The sequence below is a fragment of the Anas acuta genome, chromosome 4 (assembly GCF_963932015.1).
Source record: "Anas acuta chromosome 4, bAnaAcu1.1, whole genome shotgun sequence".
NCBI classification, from domain to species: domain Eukaryota; kingdom Metazoa; phylum Chordata; class Aves; order Anseriformes; family Anatidae; genus Anas; species Anas acuta.
Genome location: NC_088982.1, coordinates 32350274 through 32376930, shown reverse-complemented (window position 1 = coordinate 32376930; position 26657 = coordinate 32350274). Strand labels below are relative to the sequence as shown.

The window sequence follows — 26657 nt, the reverse complement described above, 5'->3', positions numbered from 1 at the left end:
ACACAGATCCCTGCGCAGACTGCCAGAAGCAGCGCTGACACTGCGGCACAGGGCTGAGGGAAGCTACCACAGCAGCAGCTCCCTCCCAACGGCCGCCAACGGCCGCCAACGGCCGTCACGTGAAGCCGCAGCCCCTCCCTGGGGTGTGGCCGCGCGGCTACGTGCGCTCGCCTCCCATTGGCTCCGCGCGCGGAAGGGCCGCAGGCGCCTGCGCAGTGAGCGCCGCCCCCGCGCCGTGCCGTGCCGTGGCGGAGCTGCGTGAGGAGATGGCGGCGGCGGCGGCGGGGTCGCGGCGCCGGGAGCAGGCGGCGGCGGAGCGGGACGCGGCGGCGGTGGCGGCGCCGGCGCTGTCGGGGCAGTCGTACTGGCTGGACCTGTGGCTCTTCGTCCTCTTCGACCTGGCGCTGTTCGTGTTCATCTACCTGCTGCCCTGAGGTCGGGGGGCCGCGGGCCGGGCAGGGCCGGGCCGGGGGTGCTGAGGCGGGCCCGTGCCGCGGGGAGCCCCTGACCCGGCGTCTCTGTGCCCCGCAGGGCCGCGGAGAGCGGCGGGAGCCGCCCGGCAGGAGGCGGCCGTGGGGAGCCGCCGCTCGCACCTGGGGACCTCCCGAAGCGGGAGCCGTGCCCACCCCGCGCTGTGCATTCGGAGTCCACGGGAACCGTCCCGGCTGCGCTTTGGTCGTTTGTGCCTGAGTATCTGTGGAGACGCGTACTCTTTGTAAAAAAAAGCGAGCGGCAGGACGGACTGTACTGACAATAAAATGCGGCTCTCATGGAGACGGGCATTGTTGTAACGCAGGCCTTATTGCTTGAAAGATGAAATGTAGCTCTGCTGTCTCACGTTGGCCCCACTGACTGACATCTGGCTGGGAACAGCGAAGAAGGGAGTTTACGAGAAGAGCCTTCCCAGGCAGGTTACATGTGAAGAACGCTGCTCCCTAAATCTGTGAGCAGCTGTAAGCAGTACCAGCCCTTCAACTTCTGTGTTTCCCCATCAGAATTTTGTAAGCTGAGTACACAGAGTAAGATTTTTACCAGATTATCAGGTTTTAGAAATAAAATCTTTAACTATGGGTGGAAGCAGTTCAGTTGCCTTGTGTAGTTTTCCCTTGTAAATACCCTTAATTGTGAGAAGTATATGTATATATATATATATTTTTTTTTTTTCCCCTGGGAATAGATACAAAATATAACTGGACTTCAGAGACTCAAGTGTAGGGCATTCAGCATCCTCTAACACATTGAGAAGAGGCTGCTATTGAGTTAAATAGGTTTCAAGTCATGAAAGTGGGTACACATTTTTTTTTTTTATTCCTAAACAATTCTTCAGTTGATAATAGCTTCAATTATCTATCAGGTTCATGCGTTCAGAAGGGAGCTTAAAGCTTTATACTACCTGCTAGTATTTATGACAGGGGTTGGTAGTACTCGTTAAAAAGTGGTTTTAGCATTCCTGACTCAGGATAGAAAAAAACTGAACTATGTTTGCATTCTCACACAGAGGAAAATTGTTTTTTAACTTTTATTTCAAATGAGACTATTAAAGAGACAAGTTCGCTACTGTGTTTTTTTCCCCAACACGATTTCACACTGAAATCTCAACAGAACAACCTACTATGGAAGCAGTGCAATGTTCCATTTCTCTTTTATAAGGCAGACTTGAGAAAAAATGTTGACTGAATCAACTTTAGAAGGTTAAAAGAAAGCTCAAGCTATTCTGTGGCCATTTATATTTTTCCTTCAGCCAGGTTTGAAAGTCAGGGTTTTATGTGTCTCAGGAAACAAAGCTATCAAAGCACAAGCTTCTGATACTTTGAGCTCAAGCTGTTTCATACACCCCTGGAGTACCTAAATATGCATACAGAAGCAAACTTCACTTCACTTACCCCTAATAGAGTAGAGCTATAAAGTATACTCCACCAGTTGTCACCAGATCTATGGGATTATGGTACAAAATGCATAAATCAATTTTAATAGGTAAATAGCTAAATAGCTTATTAACAAACCAGTATTTAAGAAAATGAATTTTACTTCAAATATGCTAACAACCACCTTCTCTTCAAAGCTCACAAGCATTAGTATTAACCATCATCGTTTAAAAATGTAGTTCGGAAAGCCAAGGTATGGGGATCTTGGTGGGGGTTTGGGTGTGACATACAGAATGAACAGAGACAAAGATACTTTAAGTTTTTAATCTGATAGTTTGAACAAGCAGAATTTGCAAGAAAATAATTCTAAAGACTGAAAAATATATTAATTACAAGACTTGTTAATGTATTTACTGTTACAAAAATCATCTAGGCTCTTATACAAATCTATAGCCAGAAGGGGACATTTATAAAAAAATAAATAGGCACCCTAGGTAAGTCAAAACAAGTTATCACATATTCATTAGCAAATATTACATACATACACGGAGTGCAGAGTCAAATATAAAAACAAAGGTGCCTGAATTAGCTGTCTGTTTACTATTAAATACCTGGTAAACATGGGTCACCTAAGTAGTTGTCTGGTAAGATTGTTCAAGCAAAGCAAGAAGACAGAAGTACATCTAAATTACTGCAGCTACTTTAAAAATAAGTTTACCAGTTGTGCTTACTGGAAACCAAGTTCATTGGCATCAGTAATAGGCATTCATATTGCTTTTTGTACAGAAGTATGAACATTGTTACGCATGTTTAAAAATAGCTGTTATCATTCACAGTTGTTGCTGTGCTATTTATACATAAAAATACTGTCATTTCAAATACAAGATTTTTGCAAACATTTTTACAAATTATACATTATATACAAATTCCATAATCTTTGTTTTTTACACAAGTATTAGAAGACAGTTTTACTTAACTGGCTATGTATATTATGTAACATGGCTGTAGGTACACTAGAAAAGATTAATTTACAAGTTTTGAAATCTTTCAAAAATACTACAATAAGGAATCTTCCAAGTTCTTACATGTTCAAGGCTTTTTTCCTCTATTCCACTGATTTGCTTAGGAAAGGATAATTTCAAGTTGCTGTTTTCCAGCAACCATGCTGGAACCCTAAACATGCATAATTATTTGCACTATAAACTCTAGATATTTTTTTTTTTCCAAGTGCTACAATAAGTTTTGATCAAGACGACAAAAATAAGATTAAGATACCTGGTTTGTTGCATACATCATGTTCCAGTTTTATAGCATAAGTTAGAAGTAGTTTAAAACACTGACCTTAAAGAATAACCAAATGTGGAACTTGGTTAATCACACTAAATAAACAATTTTCAACGTTTTGTTGAAGCACTAAAACTCACATAAGTTTTATAAACATTAAAAAAGCCTCTGAACTAACAGTGCAAGCATAATCAAGTGTGTTTACCATGCATTTTTAACCTGCTTGCATTATTTTCTTAACTAAAAGGCATTTACGTTTAGATGTCATCAGCACCACCCCAATTTTAAGTTTAACACAAATAATTATAAGGTTCGGCTTTTCCAGATCGTGTCAGGACTTCCTGACATTAATTCTAAATTACACATTGTGCAGTGTTACAACAGACTGGAACAGAAGCCTAAGCCAATGCTTCTGATACCACAAGACACAGGAGGTCACTTCTAACACTCAGGGTCACCAGGAGGGTAAAATCGCATTCACCCTTCTTTCCTCCCCCATCCTCACTGCTCCATGTGCTTTGCCTCAGCAATCATGTAATACTTCCATGCACTGATTTAACTTCCTAACCAAAAAAATGCCAAATAAATCTGCTTTATTTCTGAAGTAAGTCAGGTTACCAAAAGACACGGTAAATGCCAGACCTGCCTAAATGGCAGGCAGAGTGCTAGAACAGAGAAAGAGAGGAACCTCTTCTCATGCCACCTTAAGTCTGAACGGCTGCAGGTTCAGTCAGACTTCCCTGCTATTACAGTACTTAGCCATTTGTAGAACTGCTCCGAAGATGGAAAAAAATGTCGATAAATTTATGACTGATCCCTATTAAACATTGCTTAAAATGTCAAGCTGAAAAGATAGGAAGTTCAATAAATAGCAACATTGACTTTGTGTGCAACTGTAGAATAAATCAGAACAGAACATAAACAGCAAAAATGCCTAAAGTACTTAAGGAGAGGCTACAGACAGGATGGAAGCTCACTCTCCCCAAGGAGACACATGGAGAAGACAAGGGGCAATGGGTCACAAGTTGCACCCAGAAAGACTTCATCTTGATCTAGGATTTTTTTTTTTATTTTTATTAACGGTGAGAACAATCAATTGCTGGAACAACCTCCATAGGGACACACCTATCTAGTATCCTGTCCAATCACATCCTGAAAGCCACCAATAATAGGAGATTTTCAAGGTTCAGTTGGACAGGATGCTAGATAATCTCATCTAAGCTGCCTTTTCACAAGAAACATTGGACCTGATTATCTTTCAAAGGTTGCTTCCAACCTGGGCTGTTTTATGATTCTATAATTCCAAAACCTTACCGAAATGCATATATGATAACTGTATAACACATCCATATTTTAAAATTAGCATCCTATTTTCCTATACCAGTTTGTAGCTTATGTGGTTAAACTTAATTTGACTAAGTTAAAGTATATAGCTTATAGGGTGAACAAATCTCATAAATGTGCAAGTTCAAAAGTGTGTACAAACAGAGCAGGTATATTAATAGGATAACATTACTGCCATTTACTTGAATTCCCTTCAAAAATCTTTCCTAGCATTTGCAAAACAAAACAGTTTGTAAAGAATTATTATTAAGGCTTTTAAAAGAGTTAGAAAATCTCTGGACGACCTTGTATTAAAGACACTTGAAGGTTTGTGAAAGCACAGACTCTCAGAGAAGTCAGCTGAAGAAACAATGTCCTGCTACCTGTCATGAAAAATACTGCTCCGTTGTATTTACTGCATTATATACGGTAATACATTTACCATTTTTGTTTAAGTATTTAGTGACCACAGTCCGAAGGAACGCTTTTTAAACTGCAACTATTTAAATCTTAGAAAAGAATAAATCAGTAACATCTAGTTGATCCCACTCATGTAAAATGCATATACCTAAAGGGACCATTTTCAACCTAAAGTGTAGAAGATGAGACAAGTAACGGAGGTAAGCATTAAGGCAACTACAGTAATAAATCAAAGAACCAGAAGTTTAGCACCTCTTCTCCTCTGCTCACCTATTTGCATATTCATGTACAGAGTCATAACTCCTAGGCAAAGTACAGCCAACTGGGTACCGACTTACAGAGATTCAAGGCTTGTGCCCGTCTACAGACTATGTGAAATGCAACAGTCAGATCCAGATTTTTATTTTTATAGCTATCTACTGCAATGTATACCTTCCACATTTGCCTTGTACCTTTGCTCGGATGTGGGATGCCTGGGCTCATGAGTAGCATGGTAGGGAGCATTCAGTTCTACTCCAGCTGGTGGTGGATGCTTTTCTTTGTGAAAGCTTCCACTATCGGTAAAATACAGCTTGGGTCTCTGATGATACTTCATCCTGTATGTGTCAGTCATACAACTGTCTACTGAAAAATAAGTTGTTAGGGATACACTGTCATTGCCATCCACATAGCCAGCACTTGGTCCCATATGACGAGATCCTTTCTTTAAGAAGTTCTCAGACACTGTCCAAAAGTCATTAACTGATAAGCTAGGTGGAGAATCCGGTTTATGAACAAACAACTCATTCCCTTGAAATGGCTCTTTGAGCCTTTGTTCGTTTGTAAATACATTTGCTTCTGATGCAGACTTCAAAGGTGTACCTGCCTGCCTTAATGGGTTACTTTGCAATGCTTCTGTCGCTTTTACATCAGCTGCTGAATTACTTTCTGATCCTGGCAAAACATTCAGAGCATATTTCTTTGGAGGTAAAGGGGGAGGAAGATTTTGGTAAACCGCTTCTGGCACCCAAAGAGCATCTGCCCTGCGGACTGGGTGCCCGGCATGCTCGCAGGGAGGGGGCAGCACAACGGGCCTTTCCAGTGGGTTCTGCGGCACAGAAGCCAAAAACCCCATCTTGGGAACAAACGTCCTTGCATGAAGAGGCTGTGGATGGGAGGAGGAGTGAAAATCATTGTTGATTGGCTTCCTTCCACAGATGTTTTCTGTATAAGGGTGGGGTACGCCATCAGCACAATATACTGATACATTCATCTTCTCAAACCTGTCTGGATTAAGCCACTCTGAAGAAGTTGGTTCGTTTGCCTTGTTCCTACTTTCTGACTTCACCACCTCTTTAAGAACTGGCTGTAGAGTTGATGATGGGAGAAGTTTCCTATTACTCTCAGGCATTTCAGCTCTAAAATACAAAAACACAGAGGACATAAGTATCCATTTAAGCTGGAATAACAATGACAAATGACGCAAGCAACTTTTACGGTGACAGCTCTGGTAACACTGCCTTCTTGACCTGACATAAGCCATTTAATTAAAAGCTGCATTAAATCACTCTGAGCTTCTTTCATTTGAAAGGTACACTGTCCCCAGAAAACTTTGTGGGATATTAAATAGTCATAATAAAGAAATTATTTCAAGATTCGGGACTGTATCAAATATGAATTTGGTTTTCTTCTAAGCATCCTTATGATTTGAGCTGATAATTCCATTTTTCAAATGCTAGGTATTACTTTGGGGAACTAAACTTGCATTTTAATTCTTGATTTTCAAGAGGTTCTGAGCACTTACAGTTCAAATCAGAAACAACAGGTATACTGCAGCAGCTTCTAAACAGACAATACCCCCTTCCTGCCAAACTTCTGAAAACTTTATTGGGTTATTGCATTAACCACAAAATTGGTTAACCAATACTTGTTTATATAATACAAATTCAAAACAAAAATATTAAAACCCATTGCTCCAGTAAGATGCCTACATAAATTATTTGGTTCCATCCACTAAATAACAAAATTAATTTATTTTTTTCCAAGAACAAAACTTTTATCCCTATAAATTATGTAAAATGCAAGAGGCATTATCTGTCAAAAAAGATTTAATACCTTATCTTTTTTAACTATACTTTAACAATACTTAATATTGATTACTATCGCATTACAGATTTTTTTTTTTTTAAATAATACTATATAGTAAATTAATATTAGTATTATTTACCTCTTCACTGGAGGACTGGGCACCTGCAAATGTAATTCTGTTGGGAAATTAACGTGAGGTTTGTAGTTAACTTCTGAACTGATGGGGTCCTTCCTCAAGTCTGGGGGTGGAAAAAATATTTTAAAGCAAAATACAGTCCAACTCCTTTGTGATTTCTTAGAGGTTATACACAAACAAAACACAACAAAACAAGAAACTTAATTCTTGTCAAGATCTGACAGAAGTCAAAATAACATTTTTGGAAAAAATTCTTCACAGATCAGATCTTATATTCATCCACAGTAATCTGGAGGAAACGTTCTTTCTCTTTTTTAAATGTTGCCGGAAAAGAGGTAATTATCACAATTTTGTCCACAGTTTAAGTCCTATAGAGATATTTTCAAGATACATTTCATCTAATTACAAATACATTTTCAAAAATAGTTTTTAATGAAAGCACCTTTATTCAGATATCCAAAATAAATTTTGTAATAATATATTACTACTTTTGAATTTTCACATGACTTATTAACAAATTAGAATGTATACTGTAAGAGTGGGGTTTTGTTTGTGTTTTGTTTCTTAGAGAAATGCATTATGCATCCTTGAAACATTTAAAAAATGCTAGAACTGTTACTTCTCCTACAATAACTGTACAGTTTGCAGAGATATGAAGCAGACAGAGAGCATTCTCACTCACATGCCCTAAGCACAAACATAAGAGTGCTCGGGCCAGCAGTACTACACACACTCTAGAAGCTCCTTTTATTCACAGACAAAAGCAAAGAATTTTTCTCTAAAAATACACAACTTCTGAACAAAGCAGCTCCTAGTTAACAGTGAATAAAAGAAGCATTGAAGAATCCATGTTGACACCACACAGAAGAAAACACACTCTTGGCAACTGACAAGCAATGGTCCTTCTGTTGGAAGATAGTTACTGTAAGTCTTCCTAATGCAATAATTGGTCCATTATAACCAGTCACCTGCTCTGCAGTCAATCAGAGTTGTATTTTGTAAATGTATGGACTATATCCATACAACTACTTTGCTTATTTCATAAAAAATGGCAATGTACTTCACAAAAGGCAGCCTACACTGCCTGAATTCCAGTGGAATGATCTGATTCAGCAGGCAGTACTAATTTACCCTGTTGGAAGTTAGCTAACATAGGCTGTCCTCTTTTTAATCAGCAAAAGCTATAAAAATTTGTATCTATTCTTAACTGATGTAATCTTAATAAGTTGTGGGTTTTTTAATATATATTATTATTTGCATGTTTTATTTTTCCCAGTTTTTAAGTCTTGGAAGCATTCTTTTGACTCATGAACTCATTTTTGACTTGAGTCAAAAACCCAACAGAGGAGAACTAAACTAAAAACTTTGGGGCAATGCTGGAGATTTACTTCAAGGGTCAGTATCTGCCCTATCTTTTAACAGATAAAAGATTAAAGAAGTTAAATCTTTGACAAAGACACAGGTTGTAGAGGCTAAAAAGGCATATACCTGAAGAGACAAAGCCTTCAATACAGCTTTCCTTCGAGCCTTGAAACTAAAAAAAATTCTTGCTATTCCAGCATGGTAAACAGTACCACAACCCTAGAAAGAACACTTATGTGAAAACATGGTTACTGAATGTGCCCTTGTGACACTGGCAAGGGTCAAGTGACTAACCTGAAAGGAAGTTCAAAACTTCTCCAGCAGGCCATGGCATCAGAGATAACTAACACTGAGGTAATCAAATAGAAAACATTTCATTCTGCTACAGATTTTAATGAACTGTAAATCACTTTACTGAGAAAAATACAGACCCTGTCGCATTAATTCCTGTGAATATTTTCAGTTTGGTATTTAATCACAGACCCACCTTCAGCATACAGTCTAGGAATAAATTAGTCAAATAATTTTCTAGATTAACCATGTCTGTAGCTAATGTTTTTAAGTCTTTGAATATACAGGTTTTTATACAAGAGCATTCCTACTTAAAAATCACATACAAGTTGACCATACATGTACAACTGCTCTTTAATTCCAAAACCCGACTGATGTGAAGTGCATTCCAAGACAAACTCTGAAGGAATTTAGCACATTAAGTCCTTCCAAGAGGCAGTATCATAAATCTGTCAGGAGGCGGCAGCAAAGGGTAGTAAACTGTTTCTTTAGCATGCTTATGGCACACTCAACCAAAGCTGCTCAGCAATACCAGGTGATTTGTCTTCAGAATTCCAGCTAACTTAAAAATAGACGTGTTATTTTCTCTTCTGCTGACATGAGATCCATGCAAGGTTAAAACCAGGCGCAGGCTCTATAGGGAATTTTGGCTCCAGATTCTTTGCAAACCCAAATATGGGACACATGAGCACTGTGCTCAGCTGCAGACTGACAACCTTATCAACAGGTCACAAGCAGCTTACCAATAAGTAAAGGTAGCTCTGGTTTCTCAAATACAAGCCAATCTTAAAAGATTTATCAACAGCTATTTTCACAGCTGAATAGCCGATCTAGATTTGTAAAAAGATTAATACCCATTCTATAGCCAACAAGTAAAGCAAAAGTTTTTTTCCTACAATGACTTAATTTACATATACAGAACATTTGTACAATTCTGCAATGCCCAATTTCTGTACATAAAAAAAAATCAAATTCTTACTAATGTTTTAGCTGCATGTTTCCTGTAGTTTTGATTTCCTGATGAGTGTTTTTTGTTGTTTTATTTTATTTTTTTTTAAGTTGCCAGTAAGAATGTCCTGTGGTAAATTCTTCTCCCTGCACATGGACATTTTTCTGTGTTCAACTGAAATCACAGATGAACTTACTGGAAGCTTTGGAAATGTGGAACAAAAACTGTTCCAGAAAAGAAGGTAAACACATTATAATTTGTTTAAAAATACTGTATTTAAAAAAAAAAATCTTTAAAAAAAATCATTTTATTGAATAAACTCTCTTTTTAGAACAACATGCAGTTGTAAAACTTTTATTATATACTTTTTAGCAGATTTTTTTTTCCCTTGGCTCTTAACATCCAGGCAAAATGAAAATACAGCTTTACTTTTTTTTTTTTTTTTTAATACTTGCACATGTGAGAGCTCAAGTAAGTTCTGAAGTGAAACAACTCACCAGACTATCAACTGTTATCCTCCCTTCATTACGATCTGCCCTTCCTATCAAGTTTATTGGGTCTTTATTTTAAAATCTGAACCTTAACCTTTGCTTTGTTGATTTTAAATTTCAAACTTCTTATATTCATAAAGTGAACAACAGAAATGAGAGCACTTAAAATTTCAACCTTTGAGGCTTATCTGACTGCATTTGGAAACCTTCAAAGTTTAGAATTTCGTTCTGAGGGTTTTTGTTTGTCTTTCATCTGTCATTTATAGACACTCCAGAAAGACATTTGTTTATTTCTGGTTTGCATTAAGGAAAGTAAGTAGCTGGATGCTTCAATTCACTACTCAGTTCTTCAAACAAAATAGACAAAGACAGCAGCAGAAAGGTTAACAACTGGATTTTCCTTTAGAAGCACATTTTAAATATTACTGTATGTTTTTCCTAGGATGATACGTGTGTTTTTTTTTCAGAAGTATGGTTTTCTGAAGTCACAAAGAATTAAAGGCAGTCTGGGGGTTGTTTCCATATTCACAAGAGCTTCCGAATGATTCAAGATTTTGGTTGAAATTGTCTCATACTAGTGAGCTCAACAACTATTAAAAGAAAAAGCTCTGGATTTACAATATTAAAAACACCACTCTGCAAATGCGATGCAATTGTTTTCAAATGGAACGAATTATTAACTTAAGGCATTGATGCTGAGCACATCTTTTTTTTCCAATCAGCATTCACTCCATTTGAATTACCGTTTTATTTGACTGAAGGGATAGTTCAAAAAGTACTCTGAACTTTGAAAAAAATAAGATCTAGAAAACACAGTTTCTAGGTTTAATTGCTGGCCATGTGGGACATTTGCTTTAGTGCAAGTTATCTACTGCTTACTAGTAGTGAAAGAAGCAGCCATTTGATCTACATAACCACTGTGTGATACGTTACTATCTTTAAAATGTTCTAACAATAAGTTTATTTTTGTAAGTCAAGGACAGAATTCCTGAACCACTGAACAGTAGCCTCATTCAGCTCCTGTTAAAATCGGGAACTGGCAAAGCACAGTTATGCAAACAGTGGGCATAATTAAAAGTTCAAGGTTATTTTCTCAAGAAGAGACAATAAGTTATTTTTTCAAGTTGCCAGGAGCAGCTAACAAACATTTCTTATGTTTTGTTCCTCTCTCAGAAAGGACTAGATATTTCCTTGTTGAAGTACCATTTTCTAGGAATCTATATGGTATTTACCTACCAGTTCTATATATTCAGAACCATAACATAAGGCAGTACAACTGGTACCTGTAAATGACTACTACTCTTTTTCCTAAAGGTGTTCTGACACTTTTTACACAAGCAAAAAACCTATGTCTAAATCTTTAACCTTGGCCATGTACGTAATCAAATTATTCAGAGTTCTTTTCAGCCCATTTATCTTTTACAGTAAAAGTGGTTTTCCAAAACATGCACACATGAAAATTTCACATTTAATTTAGAATTAATATGGTTTTGTTACGAAACCAGTTAGTGAAACAGAATTAATGGAAAGATGGGAATTTTACACCAATGCTTTATGACAATTATGTTTTATGATAACTGTGAGGATCACTTGGAATAGGTAACAGTTTTGAAGAAGTATTTGTAACATGATCAAAATTTTAAATATAATCAAGTACAGTACACAGTAATCTCTAGGGAATATTTAGCAATAAATTGGAACACTGTTTGAACCCAACTATTTCTCATTCTGACAGTGTTTTTTTTTATATTTTCAGTAGTGGCTTTTTTTCCTTCTTTGCTACCCCAGTGTTTATATACTTTTTTCCATTAGTAATGATAAAAACAGTTATACTACAGAACTACAGTAGAAAAAATATCATACAAAATTAGATCTTTGCATTCCATGCAAAATTGGGTTTGAGGGCTTTTGCTTTCGTCAAGATGAAAAAAAAAAAACACTACCAAATCAGTTCTCTTTTTACAACCAAAAAGTAATTGGAATAACAATGTGGTATGGCATATGCATCACCTCTCTCAAATTTAAGTCTTAGAAGAATCTGTAGTATACAATTCTTTGAAAAGTAGTATGATACCTATAAAAAAATCAAACATTTCCTGAGGAAGTGTCTTAATATTTATTGCACCTCTTTGTACGAGCACTATTCCATTGTTCCAGCAACAGTAGATAATGATTTTGGCTGGCCTCATGCTGACCTATAATATTTATATGCCACGGCATTTATAAAAACGCAGCAGACATATTAGTATGTAAAAGGAAGTAGATTTCCTTATTACAAGTTGTTTCTTCCTGATATTGCTTCTTATCTTAAAGGAAGAGAAAGGGTACCACAGCATACCCAGACATTTAAAAAAAATCTCCCTTAGTATTCACTAAGAACACTCATGGAAGTGTTTTTTTTTTGGGAAGACACGGGGAATGGACAGAAGGACTGCATTTAATTTTGCCTTTTTTTTTTTTGGGGGGGGGGGGGTGCATTGGAGATGAGCATTCACATTTAACCATTTGCATTGGATTAAAAAGAAAATACTGATTAAAGGCAGTGAAAGTGAATGCCAGCATAACGTCATCCAAAAATCATGTGTACTGGTAAAAACTTGTGTTTCTGGTGCTTGTACAGAGAACCTACACCAGCCAGTAGAAGTTACACACTGGCACAAAACAGCCACCAACTCCATGCCTTTCTTGACCTAGGTACAAACAACATTATGTGTTGCCATTAAAATGATAACTTTTATACATTTTTCACTTTCATGAAATATCAGGACAAACTTGCAGCAACATTATAAAATAAAAAAAATCAGAAATCTCTTATGTGATATCAGTATGTTAGTATTGCAATATTGGTATATGTAAATTATTTCTAGAAAGCTTCTTATTCTTTATACAAGTTAAAATTCTTACCATAAAAGTTTCTGTTCTGCTGGGATACGGAATGTAACACATTTTCAGCTTTTTTGGTTGACAAGTTCTGCTCACTGTAAAATAAGCACACGCATAATTTGAAAGGTTCAACTATTGCCATGTGATCACAAACATTACTTCCTTGAATGCATACAAGCATAAAAATTTTGCCTGTGTGTAATTTTGGCGCTTGTTATCATTACTGCCGCATTTTTGACTAAAATGCTTTACAGAAGATACATAAAATAGTGAAGGTGGCACTTGAATACTTTTAACACACCTAACATGCATGACAGGCTGCAATGACGCAGATGAATTTAGGATGAACTGCATCCTTTAATGTGGACAGTTGAAAAACATACAGTTCATGGGGCTGGTGTATCCCGGTTTGTTCTGGAGATTGCACATGCCCACTCATCCCAGCCCCACTGTAGAGAAGCAGGATGTCCACTGCACAATGCAGAAATAATCAAGACAATTTGTTGTGTAGTATCACCCTGGTCTGCTTAATAAAGACAGTCGATTTCCAAAGCTATCAACAACTTAACAGAAATGTGTCACTAGTGAGAAAGGAATACAAACTGCACTTTTTCCTCACTATAAACAAAAAAAGCTTCATAAAATTTTTAAAGAGTGCATACTAACAGAGATCACAACTGAGAAAGCACAACTGTTTTGAATATCATTTTTCTAGAGTGATTTTCAAGCAGAACAGATGACACACAATTCCATTTATTTGATTTTTTCCCCCCAATAATTACCACTTAGTGCAGCAAAAGGAAACTACCAGTGTGGTAGTCTATTCCAATTTATCATCACTATCACCCATGTCCAAAACAAATTTTCAGTGCTAATAGGTTACACCTTGATTATTTCAAAGTGAAACACCTATACAGCAGCATTTATGAGAAGCTTGAATTCAGTGCAGAAATCCCTCAACATTTTAAATATGTGAAACTTGTTAGCTAACATTCTATCTCGTCTGTTTTCCTAGTTTCACATTTTGCTATGCATTATTTTTGCTATTTATTGCTTTTATATTCATACTTTGTTGCAACAACAGAATTGATATCGCCACTTGGTCTCTCACTTTTTCCTCAAACTGCAAGAAAACCAGAAGATTACAGTTGCAGATGCAAGAGGAAAATTCAGCAGAGTTGTTAACTTTTGCTGTTCTAGTTCAGCAAAAAGTGTGCCTTACCAACCCTGACAGGGAGCTGACAAACACCCTGCTATTTCCTTCCTTCTTCCAAAGTAAAGCAGAGAAGATACATGGTGGCAACTTTGCTATAAAAGACTTGTTATTGAAAGGACAGGAAAGCAAGAAAAACAGTGAAAGAAAAAGGCAGAAGGAACCTAAAAGGCAGGAAAACAGAAGTCATTTTTTTCCACCTTGTCAAATAATTCAAGTAGTTCCTTTGGATTCTGGTATTGGTACTGTCAGTCATTTCTATATACCAATCACATAAAATCTTTCAGAAGATTTTATTGGTCTAAAGTTTTACTGGTCACCCAATAAAACTGGAAAGTCCCAAGAAATCATGTGTATTTAGATAAAGTATATTTTTTCTTTGACAAAAGGTTAAACAACAGTGTAAGCAGATTCCTAATGAATCATGTTATTTACATTTACAAGTCTCTCAAAAAAGATACAAGGAGTATTTGGTCATCTCATTAAGTTACCTATTGAAGGACATTTTAAAAAAACATGGTTAAACTGTAGAAATCACTGTTCAAGGCAGCTATAGTAACCACAATTCTAAACATGGTTTAAAGGGAGTGTACATGCATTTATTTGTATCATTATTCAAATATTCATATTTATTCATATCATTATTCAAATAAAGCCCATAAGGGTTTTGCATGGTGTAGTTTTGCTTAGTTGGTCGGGAGGGACAGGAGCAGAGAGAGGAACAGAGAAAGGAAAGATAAAGGCATGGAATAAAAGTGTTTTAATTGGAACTGGATACCGCAATCTCAGTCTCCCGTTTGGAAAGTCCATAAAACAGCCAAGTACACTAGGGTCAGAAGAATACAGCTCCAAAATACAACCATTATTATCCTCTTTACTTGTTCCATAAGCACCTGCTGCTGGCTACTGGTGCAGACTGAAAGTACTCTAGATGAACCTTTGGTCCTGTCTTGGTAAGTCTGTTTCTTTGGCCTTTTTTTTTTTTTTTTTTTTTATAACTTCTGTATGCCAAATAAAATAATTCCTTGGGAAACTGAGAACTAAGCAAATGATTGTTTTTGCTTTCTTGAAGTGCCAAAATAATCAGAGACATTTTATTTCACCCAGAAGGTGAATTCTGAATGTTTTAAATCAAAATTTTGCTTTGATACCTTTCTACATGCTTTATGAAATGCGTTTTAAATTTTGCATCTCTACTTAGAGAGGTCAGAGCAGTTTTGTTCTTTGTACCTGCCACTCCCTTCCCCAGTAAGAAAAAAAAAAAGTCAGATGAAAACACGTGTCCAAATCATGCTCAAATCTAGCAATCATTTGTGAATAAGTTTGGTCTAATAACTGTGCTTTTCCATTTTATGGATATAAACAAAATTCAGAATAAGAATATATAGATTCTAGTAGGAATTAATTTCCACATACAGTTTAAGACACACAGTGCAGAAAACTGTATGCAGAAGGTTGACAACTTTATCTCACAGCACCATAGAATCATTTAAGTCAGAAGGGAGCTCAGGAGATCATCTAGTCCAACCCCCTGCTCAAGCAGGGTCAGCCAGAACAGCTACTGCTCAGGACCACATTCAGGGTTAGGAGCTTCTCTGCAGATGGAGACTCCAAAACCTCTCTGGACAGCATACTTGTTACTGCAATTCTTAGAAAGTTCACTAAAATTTGGCTGCTAACCATTCTTTTTTTTTTAAGCCAGTTTTAGTAATTTTACACTTCTCAGCAAAGATTTCAAACATCTCAACCAATTATCAAGTGACCAATATATACCTTAGGTGTTCTAAAAATCTCAATTTCAGAACAATGACTAGAAACGATACACAAGAGTCATGTACTGCCATTCCCATCTTTTCACTAAGGGCCTGTCCATACAACTATTACAGATATGATTTGTATAGACAGTTGTATTCCACTGCAGGTGGCAAGTTACCTGCAGCTTGAAACCCCTGTAATTAAAGAGTTGTTGCAATTATTTGAAATTAACACCCCTGCCCCTCAGCAGGGCTTCAAAGCTCTGGCTCAGCACCTGCCAAACAGAACTGAATACTGTTGCAGCCTCAGAGTTAAGATAAGACAAGACTCACAACTGCATTCATATTTCTAGATATATTGCTAGTTTTCCACATACATAGCATAAAAAGTATAAAGTTCCAAAAGTATACTTACTTGACTGTATATGAAACAATACACGAACATAATTTATTTTTCTGTACAATCTATATAAGTTCTTACGAGAACTAGCATTACCTGCAGGAAGTGCCGTCTTTAACGTTCTTGACCTCAGCTGGATTGATTCCTTCAGTAACAGGAGAGTCTGGATTTGCAGATCCATTGCTGATATGATCACTGCTTTCATAACCAGATTCTGTCCTCTGGATCTGCCAGTTATCACCATGGATTTTTCTCTCTGCAAAGCCTTTGATTTTTTCAGCGTTGCCTTTCCCCTCTGAATCCAAAGAGCTTCTACTTCCTGTATCCTGTTTTGTTTCATCTTCGTATATAGTCATTAAACATTTCTGGATTTGGTTCTCTTTTGGCCAATGGTTAAAGCTCCGTTCTTTTTCATGTTTAGACTTACTGTTCGCAGTTGCCTTGTGCTTCGGGCTATGCTGTTTCTTCTCAGTCTCACTGAAAATGCTGTCTACATTTAGCGTCTCCCGCATGGGTTTCCAGCCTTTACTTCTGCTTCTGCTGCTGACGATACTTCCTTTGTCTCTAGAGTCTTGACTGCAGTCTGTGTCATAGCCAGTGACACCATCAGTCCGGGTCCTAACCACTGGTTTCTCCCCAGCTGTAAAAGCTTCCGTTTTATTTGTTCCAAGCACCGGTACAGAAAGCTTTGCTTGGTGAGGTGCACTGTCATGCTTATATGGTCCTCTCCCCTGACTGCTGTATATGCGCTGATCAGTGCATTGTCTAAGTCCATTCCCAACTGGAGGAGATCCTGACTTAAAATAGGAACGATCTTCCCCGGTTAAATCTGGTAAGAAGGAAGAGGGAGAAAAAAAAAAAAAGCTGCATTAAAGTTCTCACAAATAATTTAACTTACAAAAAATAATATAACAAATATTAATCTCAGTACATATTTTTCTTATATTATCTCAACAAATTCAGTACACGTTTCAGAACACTGCAAACTGAAGAACGAAGGAAAAAAATCTTGGTGTGCTAAAACCTGTTTAAACCATTGATTCTCTGGTCATATTTTTAAAGTGTACCTCTTTGTCTCCCAGACTCTTTTCTTGGTCCTCTGTCAGCATCTTTTCGTAAAGATGAGAAGTTTTTCATATCAGCAGCTTTCTGAGCACACTCTCGGGATATGTCCTTTAGCCTGTCCTTTTGATCATTGTAAACTAACTTAGCTGCAAAAAATATATATATTTTGTCAATTATCATTAATAAAAACTTATTCATGATCAAAATACACAAATGTATTTGCATGTATGTGTCATAACATTTATATTTTATGATTAGCACTATTTAAAAAGACTAATGAATTATAAACCACAGATTCTTAGGAAAACAGAAGATGTATAGCACAGGTACGAGCATACAGGTATCTCCAAGCAGTCCACTAAACAGAGCTAATGAAAGCAACCAAAGCAGCATTACCTCAGGCATGTCTTAAAGGAGTGTCTTTTTAAGACTGAATACTCAAGCCATTTTCAAAGCATGTACTGTTTACCTCAACTTTTATGAACTATACTACAAAATTAATCCAAGTTTAATCTTGTCTAAATGGGAAGTTCTATTCTTAAGAAAACAGTAGCCACTGCTTAAGGACAACAAATTCCTCACTTTTTGGGTCATCGCCTCATCAAAAAAAGAATTATCAAGATGTGCATTCTCAAGTTTGAAAAGGTTTAGCAATTCAACATTGAAAGAAAAGACAGAAGGGAAACATCTCTCAAGTAAGAGGAGCCAACATCTCTCCCAGTATGGGAAGTTTGTAGCAAATGCGCAGACATATGAGACAGCAGTCACTCCCTAGTATTGCTACTTAAAGCTTTTTTGGTTCGTTGGTTTTGGAAGTCTGGTTTACCGACAGAATAGATTATAAAATATGTTAAACGTGCCTTTTAAAAATAATAATAAAATAAGTATTTCCCCCCCCCAGACATAACCATCAGTTAATATACAGGATTAAAAATAATACTGCATATCACAATACTGTTGGGAAACAGTGTTCCCCCAAACAGCCAATGATTTGCAGAGCCACATGCTCCACCAGATCATATCAGTTTAAACTTTCTAATGGGCTTTTTAACTGACAATATGGCTGGAAAGCATGAAGTTGTTTGAGAAAAGGATGCAGGCCTCAAGCAGCACTTTAGTACAGGAAGAATGAGGGGTAGTTATGGCACCAGCATAAATATTTCATAAAAAGCCACATATTGGTTTTGGGGGAGGGGAGGGAAGGTACATACCTGGACCTCTACCGCCACTAGCCTGAATGTGGCTTCTGCTGAAGGCTGAATTATCTGGCTGAAGTTTTTTATTACTCCTTTGACTAGCAGAGTCTCCAATTCCATTCTCTTTCAAGTGGTCTGACTTAGGAGCAGAATGCTTCTCAAACCCTAACAAACAATATATCTGTCTTTAGAATTAGAGGCTTACTAATTTAAATCTTCCAGTGTGTAAATTCAAAACCGAATTCTTAATTTAGGATTAAGAAAACAAAAAAACAAGCAACCCACCACAGTTCAATATGCTAGGCAGTAAGGTTTTGTAACATCTTGTATCCTGCCATATTTATAATGGCAGGCTGCAGTAGAATAGGCTCCACTCCTTCCCTGAAGCAGTGCATGTCCTATTGCGACTTATTATGTAAAGAGGATACATGTCAAATTCAATTGGCCTTTTACATTACTTGTATGTTATATTTAAAGTTTAGAAAAAGTGCATGTGCATACACATATGGTAACACACACTCCAAATATCTCTCTGTATTTGTATTAAGCTCTGGTAAAATGCTATAAAAAGCATTTTTTAAGCAGTATTTTAAAAAGATGATGGATGAGTTTAAATTAATAATGTTTTAAGCAGTATTTTCAATGTACCAATACATGCTTAAGAACATTTGCATATACAAATATACTAGATTTTCTTCTGAAAGAACTATTTTACACATAACTTTAGTAATGACTAATCTTCAGTAAAAAAATCCACTCCTTATCCATGTGTCTCAATTTGTATTCCCATAACAGACAAAACAGACAGTTCCAGTATGAAGTATGTATACTAGTATTTATTTTTTTTTTGAGACCCTTCAGATAATTACTGATAAAAGTATTTAAGAACAAAATCAGCTAATCCATTACCCCCTCCCTTATAATCCTCATTTCATAATTCCTCTTAGTTTATATCATTATTAAAAAAAATGAATTACCTAAGTCTTCCCCACTTCCTCCTACTACTTTGTTTGGAGACCAGTGAATAATCTGCTTCGGAGCATCTTCTGGAGATACAGCTGTGCCATCAGGGTTAGCATAAAATAGCAACAATGGCTGAAAGTGACATCGAATGCACCTGGAGACCACATCTTTCCATTTTGTTCCGATCTAAGAAAAAATAATCTTATTGTATCAAAGCCATCAAAGAGAATTATAGAAAGAATAATTCAATCAACAGCAAGTAACCATGTCCTAATTCTAAAGGTATGTTAAGATTCAACACTGTAGCATAAGTTTATGTAAATTGTGGCAAGAATCTAGAACCAGTATTACACTGGCTAACAGCCAGAACATCAATTACTGATGACTATATTTGCAGTGTTAAGTCTTTCATAAAAAGAATGAAAAGTTCAAAAGTAGACAGGATGTGCATTAACATTATGAAGTATCTCGCATTTTTAAGTGGTGAAGTTAATTCTATAATTCATTTGTGAAACTGATTTAGTAAACTAAAGGTTCAAAAAAAGGTTTAAAAAAAAAAAAGACATTCATTTGACTTGTTTAAGTGTTGTGACAGAAGAATGCATTCTAGAAAACTGAAGATCACTAAATTTGGTAGCAGTAAAAACAGCATTTACCTCTTTTACATTAGCATCGTCGAACAGCACCCATTTGCAACTCTTGGTGTGAAAGGCAAAGGCACAATAATGTCGGCTTGTGTAGCAAATCATTCCCACAAGAAAAAGTTCGCTATTTTTGGCATTTTCATCTGTAACCCTATAGAAGAGCTGTAAAAATATTTAATATTTTTAAAAGCATGTAACACACTTACACTTGATTTCTAGGTCAACTACTGGCACTCCACCAAGACAATTAGAATTAAATATCCTGTTGCATTATTCAGTTTTTCATTAATAGTGATCTTTGCTCCTAATAGGTCTATTTTAACTTTTTTTTTTTTTTATATAGCTGTTAGGGCAAAGTGGTAATTCTGGATTAATTCTACAAATTTCAAATTGAGTATGATATTCTTAAATTTTCAACTAGGAATTTATCTATAGTCCTCTTCATACTTAGGTGTAAGGCCAACACTTCTGAGAAGACTTTTTCCTCTCAGAAAAACTACATTAGGCAGCACATTATACAGAATGTTAGCTATAAATTTTGAAGTTAAATTGTGCTGATTTTGATTTTTAAATACATATAATTACATACACATATGCATATATGCATATATTTGTATTTACGTAAGATTTATATAAAATTAAATTCTAGAATAAAAAAATAATTTTAGGTCAGATACCCCAGGAAGATAAAGTTGTGTTGCCAGATTCCGCATAACCTCTTCTGTCAGGTCAGAGTGCTCTGAATCCCAGACTAAACCAATTGTCACAATTTCAGGGCAATTCATAAGAACACGACGAATTTTTATTTTTTGACCACAGTTACTCTAGAGAAAGGGAAAAAGAAGTGTGGTGACAAGGAAAACATGTTAAAAGAAACCTCTAGGTTCCTTGTTGAGTTACTAGGAAAAAAACAAAAAAACAACTTACTTGAATTCTCAAATTGAATTATGATTTTTGTTTCTAACAATTTACAGGTAAAAAAAAAATTCATCATCACTTTTTTATGCTTTTAAAGTAAATACCATAAACACTGATGAAGGCTACAGTTAAACTTCTACATCCAGTCATCACCCTAAAATAGAAGTTTCTGAACACATGCAGGTCACCATCATGATTTTGTTACCCATACCCAGGAAATTTAAGGTTATTTCTATACTTTCTTATTCCCTTCTTGATGATTCCCAGATTAATAGTATTGATAAAGCATCATTTGAAGAAGAGAAGGATGAAGCAGAATAAGTTAATGGAGACTTTTTTTGGTTGATAAAAGTACAACATTATTCCAATTAAAGACAATTTTCTCAAGCTCTTAGTACATATGAACGAAAGGTGCTTCATTCAAACAATACACCCATTCAGACTAACCAGAAGTCCTAGCTGTATATTTAACATGGAGTGAAAGTATAGGCCTAATAACTCAACTTTCTAACCAGCTACTTACACATCCAGTACAAACTTTATCTGTAACTGCAGCAATAGGATTAAACTTAAAGGCAATCTTTCCCTAAGCTAGACTGCACAAAAGTGGCCAGAAGGAATCCGGCTTTTAGAGGAATACTTCAGCCTGATTTAACATCCTAAAGAGTTCTCCATTATATATTAACGAAAGTCACGGAACATCTTTGTTTACTTACAGGACACTTTCTGTAGTCATCAGCAGTATTTGCTGCCTGCAGCAATTCTGCAAACATTTCTGGCTTGAGACGCTCATGCCTCTCCATCATTCTTTCTACTTCATTACTGTAAAAAAAAAAAAAAAAATTATATGTATATATATATATATATATATATATATAAAAGAAAGGAGTTCCACAGTTATTTTCCATTTAAGAATAAACAGATTTCTGCCAAGTCTCAACTGATCTTTTGCATAACAGGAAAAGATTCATAGGTAAAACAGTAGCAATGTATACTTTTTGTCAAACTCTCCCTACATCTTGTTTTTGAAATCCAAATGTTACTTTGGGACACTATCTCAGAAGAATTCACTTTTAACTTACAGCATTTTTCTGGCATATTACTGGGAGTGTATATATACACGAAGTAGACAAATACAAGAATAAAACCCCTTACCACAGGGCCGTTGTAGAAATATAACGCACAAATTCCGTAAAAGGCAATGGGTCTGATGATGCTCCACAACTGCGGCATACACACTACAAAAATAAAAATCCTTTTGTTTTTACTTACTCATGACAGCAGAAACAAACTATTTGTTAAAGCAATTGAATATTACTCTGACCTGTTCATACAGTGTCATAGCAAACTTCTGATGAGAAATACAGGATTTTGAAGTGCACATATCTGTGTCACTGTTTGGCACTAGGTGAAAATGAATCCTCTCAAGGATATTTTCCTAAAAAGAAACAACAAAAACAAACTGATGAAGTCGGAATATATAAGCAATATTCCAGTTTAATACTCCAGCAACTACTCCTCTTGGCTCCAAACAGGCAACCTACAAGTTTAACATGTACTTAATTCCGTCCCTATTCACACTGAAGCGGATAGGAATTCTCTTCACTGAAAGGTTTTCAAATTTTAATATAACAAAAACAGCATTAAACATCAGTTATCCAACTCCAACTCTCCTAGCGTGTGTTCTCTTATGAAGGACGCGAATCTTCATGAAGAAATACTAAGACAATATTAACATCATTGCATGCAATGTTTGAAATATGTTTTGGATCAGGCCTCAGTCTCAGTTGTTCTTCCCACTTGTACATTTTCTCTATGTATTTTCTGATCATGTTTATTGTTTGTGCCAACACAATGAGTACTGCTGACAGAAGCCTGGAAAAAGCTTATAAATAGCACATGCCTTATCCCATCCCCAGTCTTTTTAATGAAAAAGATTTTTAATGAAAAAGAAAAAAGGTACTATGATCGTCATTTGTTCGGCCCCTGTATCAGAACAGACATTTTTTCCTCTTTCAAAAAAAAAAAAAAAACACCAAAGGTAATGGGAGGAAGAAAATATAGGCAGATAATTCAGGAAGCAGATATTTTCAGGGGTCACAACACACTCTACTTAGATGAAGAACTGATGAGATTCCCTTTCCTGACTGCAATTCATTAACCTGTCTGCAAACACTCACAACAACCACTTTAAGGAGTTCTTCATTGGATTTTCCTATGTATTTGAAAATGCACCTGGTAGGTAGGCGTTCATTTGTGGGTAATTCCAGAGGTTGTTGAAAGCTGAAAGTAATCAAAGCAGCAAACATATTTTCTGTACCTGTTATATTTTTTATTAGGGCTAGCGATTTCCATTGTTCAGAGGACAGACCTCCCAGAAAAGTTTCTTTACCAATATCAATGTGACCATGAGTCATCTTTTATGACCACAATAACCATTCACGCTTTTTGAAGAGAGACTTCACAGAAGCAGCAAGTAACTGCAGCAAGAGATCAAGTTTTTGTTCACTCTTGGATAAGATAATGGAAATTTCTTCTGCAGAGATGCCAGTGATGAGCTGGCTAGTTGAAATGGAACATCTTTCAACAGGTGTTAAGAGAACCCTTCTCTCCATCCAAAAACTTTTGGGAATAATTGAGAGTTCCTTATCCTCACTCACCCCTTGTAGTATTTCACACACCCCTCTGTCTGAGGCACAGAGTTAGGAAAGAAAGTATGGAGCAAATGCAAGATTACTCCATCTCACATTACTACTTACTGTGGGTGTCTCCATAAATTGACATAAACAAGATCAGCAGTATTATGCTACTTGTATCCTACCTGTGAGTCTAAATTTACCAAAACAATAAGCAAGGTTGGCATCCTTTCTATAAAGCTAACATAATCCTACTTGACTATTGTAAAGAATACTCACAAAACATTCTGCTGCATCATCCATGAATCCAAGCTGGAAACGCTGTTCATCTTTAAAACTTTCCGCCAGGGCATGTCTCATATTATCCGATGGGAGTGCTTTTTCTCGACTGTGTTGAAATTGTGAAAATATTGCCTAGGAAGAAATATGATTACTCAGCTTAATTAGCCACTTAACTATGCACTGCAGTTCTATTCAAACAGATCAGTTCTTATGCAGCATGCCTAAACAGCAAATATAAAAAACAGAAATATATTAAAATTTACAAATGACTACTTTCCCTTAAAGTTACTCAAGTTCCATGTTCTCACCATTACTTGTTCAATTATAAAAAGTTAAGCTACCAAATGGAACTCTGATTTAGTAGGAAAAAAAAACAAGGCATATAAAAATGCAGAAAGCAAGCCCTTCAGCTCCCAAAAGCATCACAAAACTTTGGTCTGTAATTATGCAGCTTTTTTAAATTTTGCCACTGGAATAGTGGTCCATGCTTAAGTATCTCATCTTTATAGATGGAATGTATTTCTTAGGGGCACAATATAATTTTAGTTTAACATATATCACTTATTAAATAACACATTTACATTACTACTTCAGACAGGATCATATCTTTATTAAAATGATGGATATGCAAAAAACCTCCCATTACACAGAATACTGAAAATCCTTGCTATTAAATCAGCTATCTACTCAACCAGTGTATACGGTAAGACAAGAAAATGGGTCAATATTTGTAGTTCAAAAACATGAAAATAAACTGCATTTGATTTTTTCTTCATTTCCCAGAAGAGACAGTTGGCTATTACTTTTCTTTTGGGCAGATATGCATGTAAGTGACCTCATATTTAGCAAGTAAGGAAGGCTGATTTTAAAAGAACTGGAAGTTAAAAGCCACTAAGTGGATGAGAAAACATTTGCAGACATTTAAGGGTGTATTCCACTCTCAAAAATTCTCTGAAGTCAAACTTCTGAGAAAAAAATAAGAGAAACAAAGCACATCAGGAGAAGTCATGTAAAATATAAATAAGGATATTCATTCTTCACATCAGCCTCCTAGGTTAAAAAATAAATCTGTCGTACAGAAGGCAAAGAAGCAACAGACATACAAAGTTTAAAACGCTACTTTATTAGCACTGAAACACAATGCATTCCAGTATAAGTGCCTGTCAAATATTTAAAACTTCCCTCTCATGCCAAAAAGCGTTATAGCAGCCTCCATGTTCTAAATCCCACTCCAGCAGTCCCCAGGAAAAAAAAAAAAAAAAAACATATTTAACACACAGAACACCAATATTTTTAAAAAATAGTTGAACAGAGTAAAACAGAACTTACTGGCTTAGCTAGTAAACTTACTAGTTTACACCACAGGCTCAGAAAAAGCCATCAAACCGTAGAATGGCACTTATATAGGGAGAAAATGTCAAATTCCTTTTGGAAAGGTTAAAAAAATACAACAGAAAAAACACTTTCTTATTTTTGAATAAGAAGGGTTAATATAGCCCCAAACCATTAAAAAAAAACACAAACAGGTTGCTGAAATGCATCCTCATCCTGCACATACACCACATGAATATAAAAATGCCCCAGGTTCAGAACGCAGAACAAACAGAATCACTCAGCCAGTATCTTTAATAAGCCAAGAAAGCAAAACCAGTAGTGCATATAATGACTGAGGACAGATACTTCCAAGTGAGTTAACCACAGTGGTGTTTCTGGTTCAATACCTAGGCTACTAGCCACACAGCTATAAAGAATGCAATTATGTCATTAAAACAATGACCAATTCAATTCTAACCAATTACAGAACAGGCAGCAATATGGCTTATCATTGTTGTTGGGATCTTATCAAAATAGAAAGACATGACAGTCAAAGCAATGCAAAATATTCAGGTTTTGTAAGCCATTTAGAAAAACAGCACAAGAAGATGCATTATGGGAGTAATCAAACCTTCAAGAGCAGATACTTGAAAGAATAAAGAAAATCACAAGTTCGAAATTGCAGTAGCCTTACAGAGGAGCTAGGATGTTGTTTTGAGAGGTGACTTAAAGTGATGCAAAACCTATTTCACTTTGTACTGGAGCCCCAGTAATTACAAAGAAAAAGAGTACTGAGGTACAGCAAATGGCAAGTTTAGCTTAGAAAAAAGCAGCTGGTCTTCACAAATTCACCATTGGCACATTCCAACTCATTACTTATATTCATTTGCAACTTGACATTAAGTGATATCTTCATGTTTCTGAGCACCTTATAACTGCTACAGTATTTTTACTATGATTTTAGCAATGTGATTACATTGTAGTATACATACATTCCAGAAATTGCCACCATTCAATCCCTCTGATTTTCTGAAAGGCAGTTCCAATGCATCACTGAACAAGACGATATATGACCAGCACTTAATGTGTAATATGGGTCAAATCAAAAGGGATAGGACACAAATCTTACTGCAGATTATCACATCAGATGTAAACATGAGTTCTTGCACACACAACACTAAAAGACTATATCTAAAGATTT

At 36.3% G+C, this 26657-nt stretch overlaps 1 protein-coding gene and 1 long non-coding RNA gene across 4 annotated transcripts in view; one reads left to right on the top strand and one right to left on the bottom strand.

Moving 5' to 3' along the window:
- Positions 1-1080, top strand: LOC137855916 (uncharacterized). The gene is made up of 2 exons (XR_011096042.1): positions 1-435; positions 532-1080. It is a non-coding gene; the product is annotated as an uncharacterized lncRNA (long non-coding RNA).
- A 1093-nt stretch (positions 1081-2173) lies between these two features.
- Positions 2174-26657, bottom strand: part of USP53 (ubiquitin specific peptidase 53) — a 38404-nt gene continuing 13920 nt past the window's right edge. For all 3 annotated transcript variants that reach the window (XM_068680586.1, XM_068680587.1, XM_068680588.1), the window contains exons 4-16: positions 24140-24274; positions 22549-22662; positions 22380-22462; positions 21941-22046; positions 20984-21130; positions 20319-20468; positions 19677-19848; positions 18715-18864; positions 17506-17649; positions 16535-17267; positions 13093-13166; positions 7099-7198; positions 2174-6289 (exon numbers count right to left, since the gene is read on the bottom strand). In XM_068680586.1, the coding sequence (XP_068536687.1) occupies positions 5305-6289; positions 7099-7198; positions 13093-13166; positions 16535-17267; positions 17506-17649; positions 18715-18864; positions 19677-19848; positions 20319-20468; positions 20984-21130; positions 21941-22046; positions 22380-22462; positions 22549-22662; positions 24140-24274 (3093 nt within the window). In that variant the 3' untranslated portion in view covers positions 2174-5304. The remainder of the gene's footprint in view (positions 6290-7098; positions 7199-13092; positions 13167-16534; positions 17268-17505; positions 17650-18714; positions 18865-19676; positions 19849-20318; positions 20469-20983; positions 21131-21940; positions 22047-22379; positions 22463-22548; positions 22663-24139; positions 24275-26657) is intronic.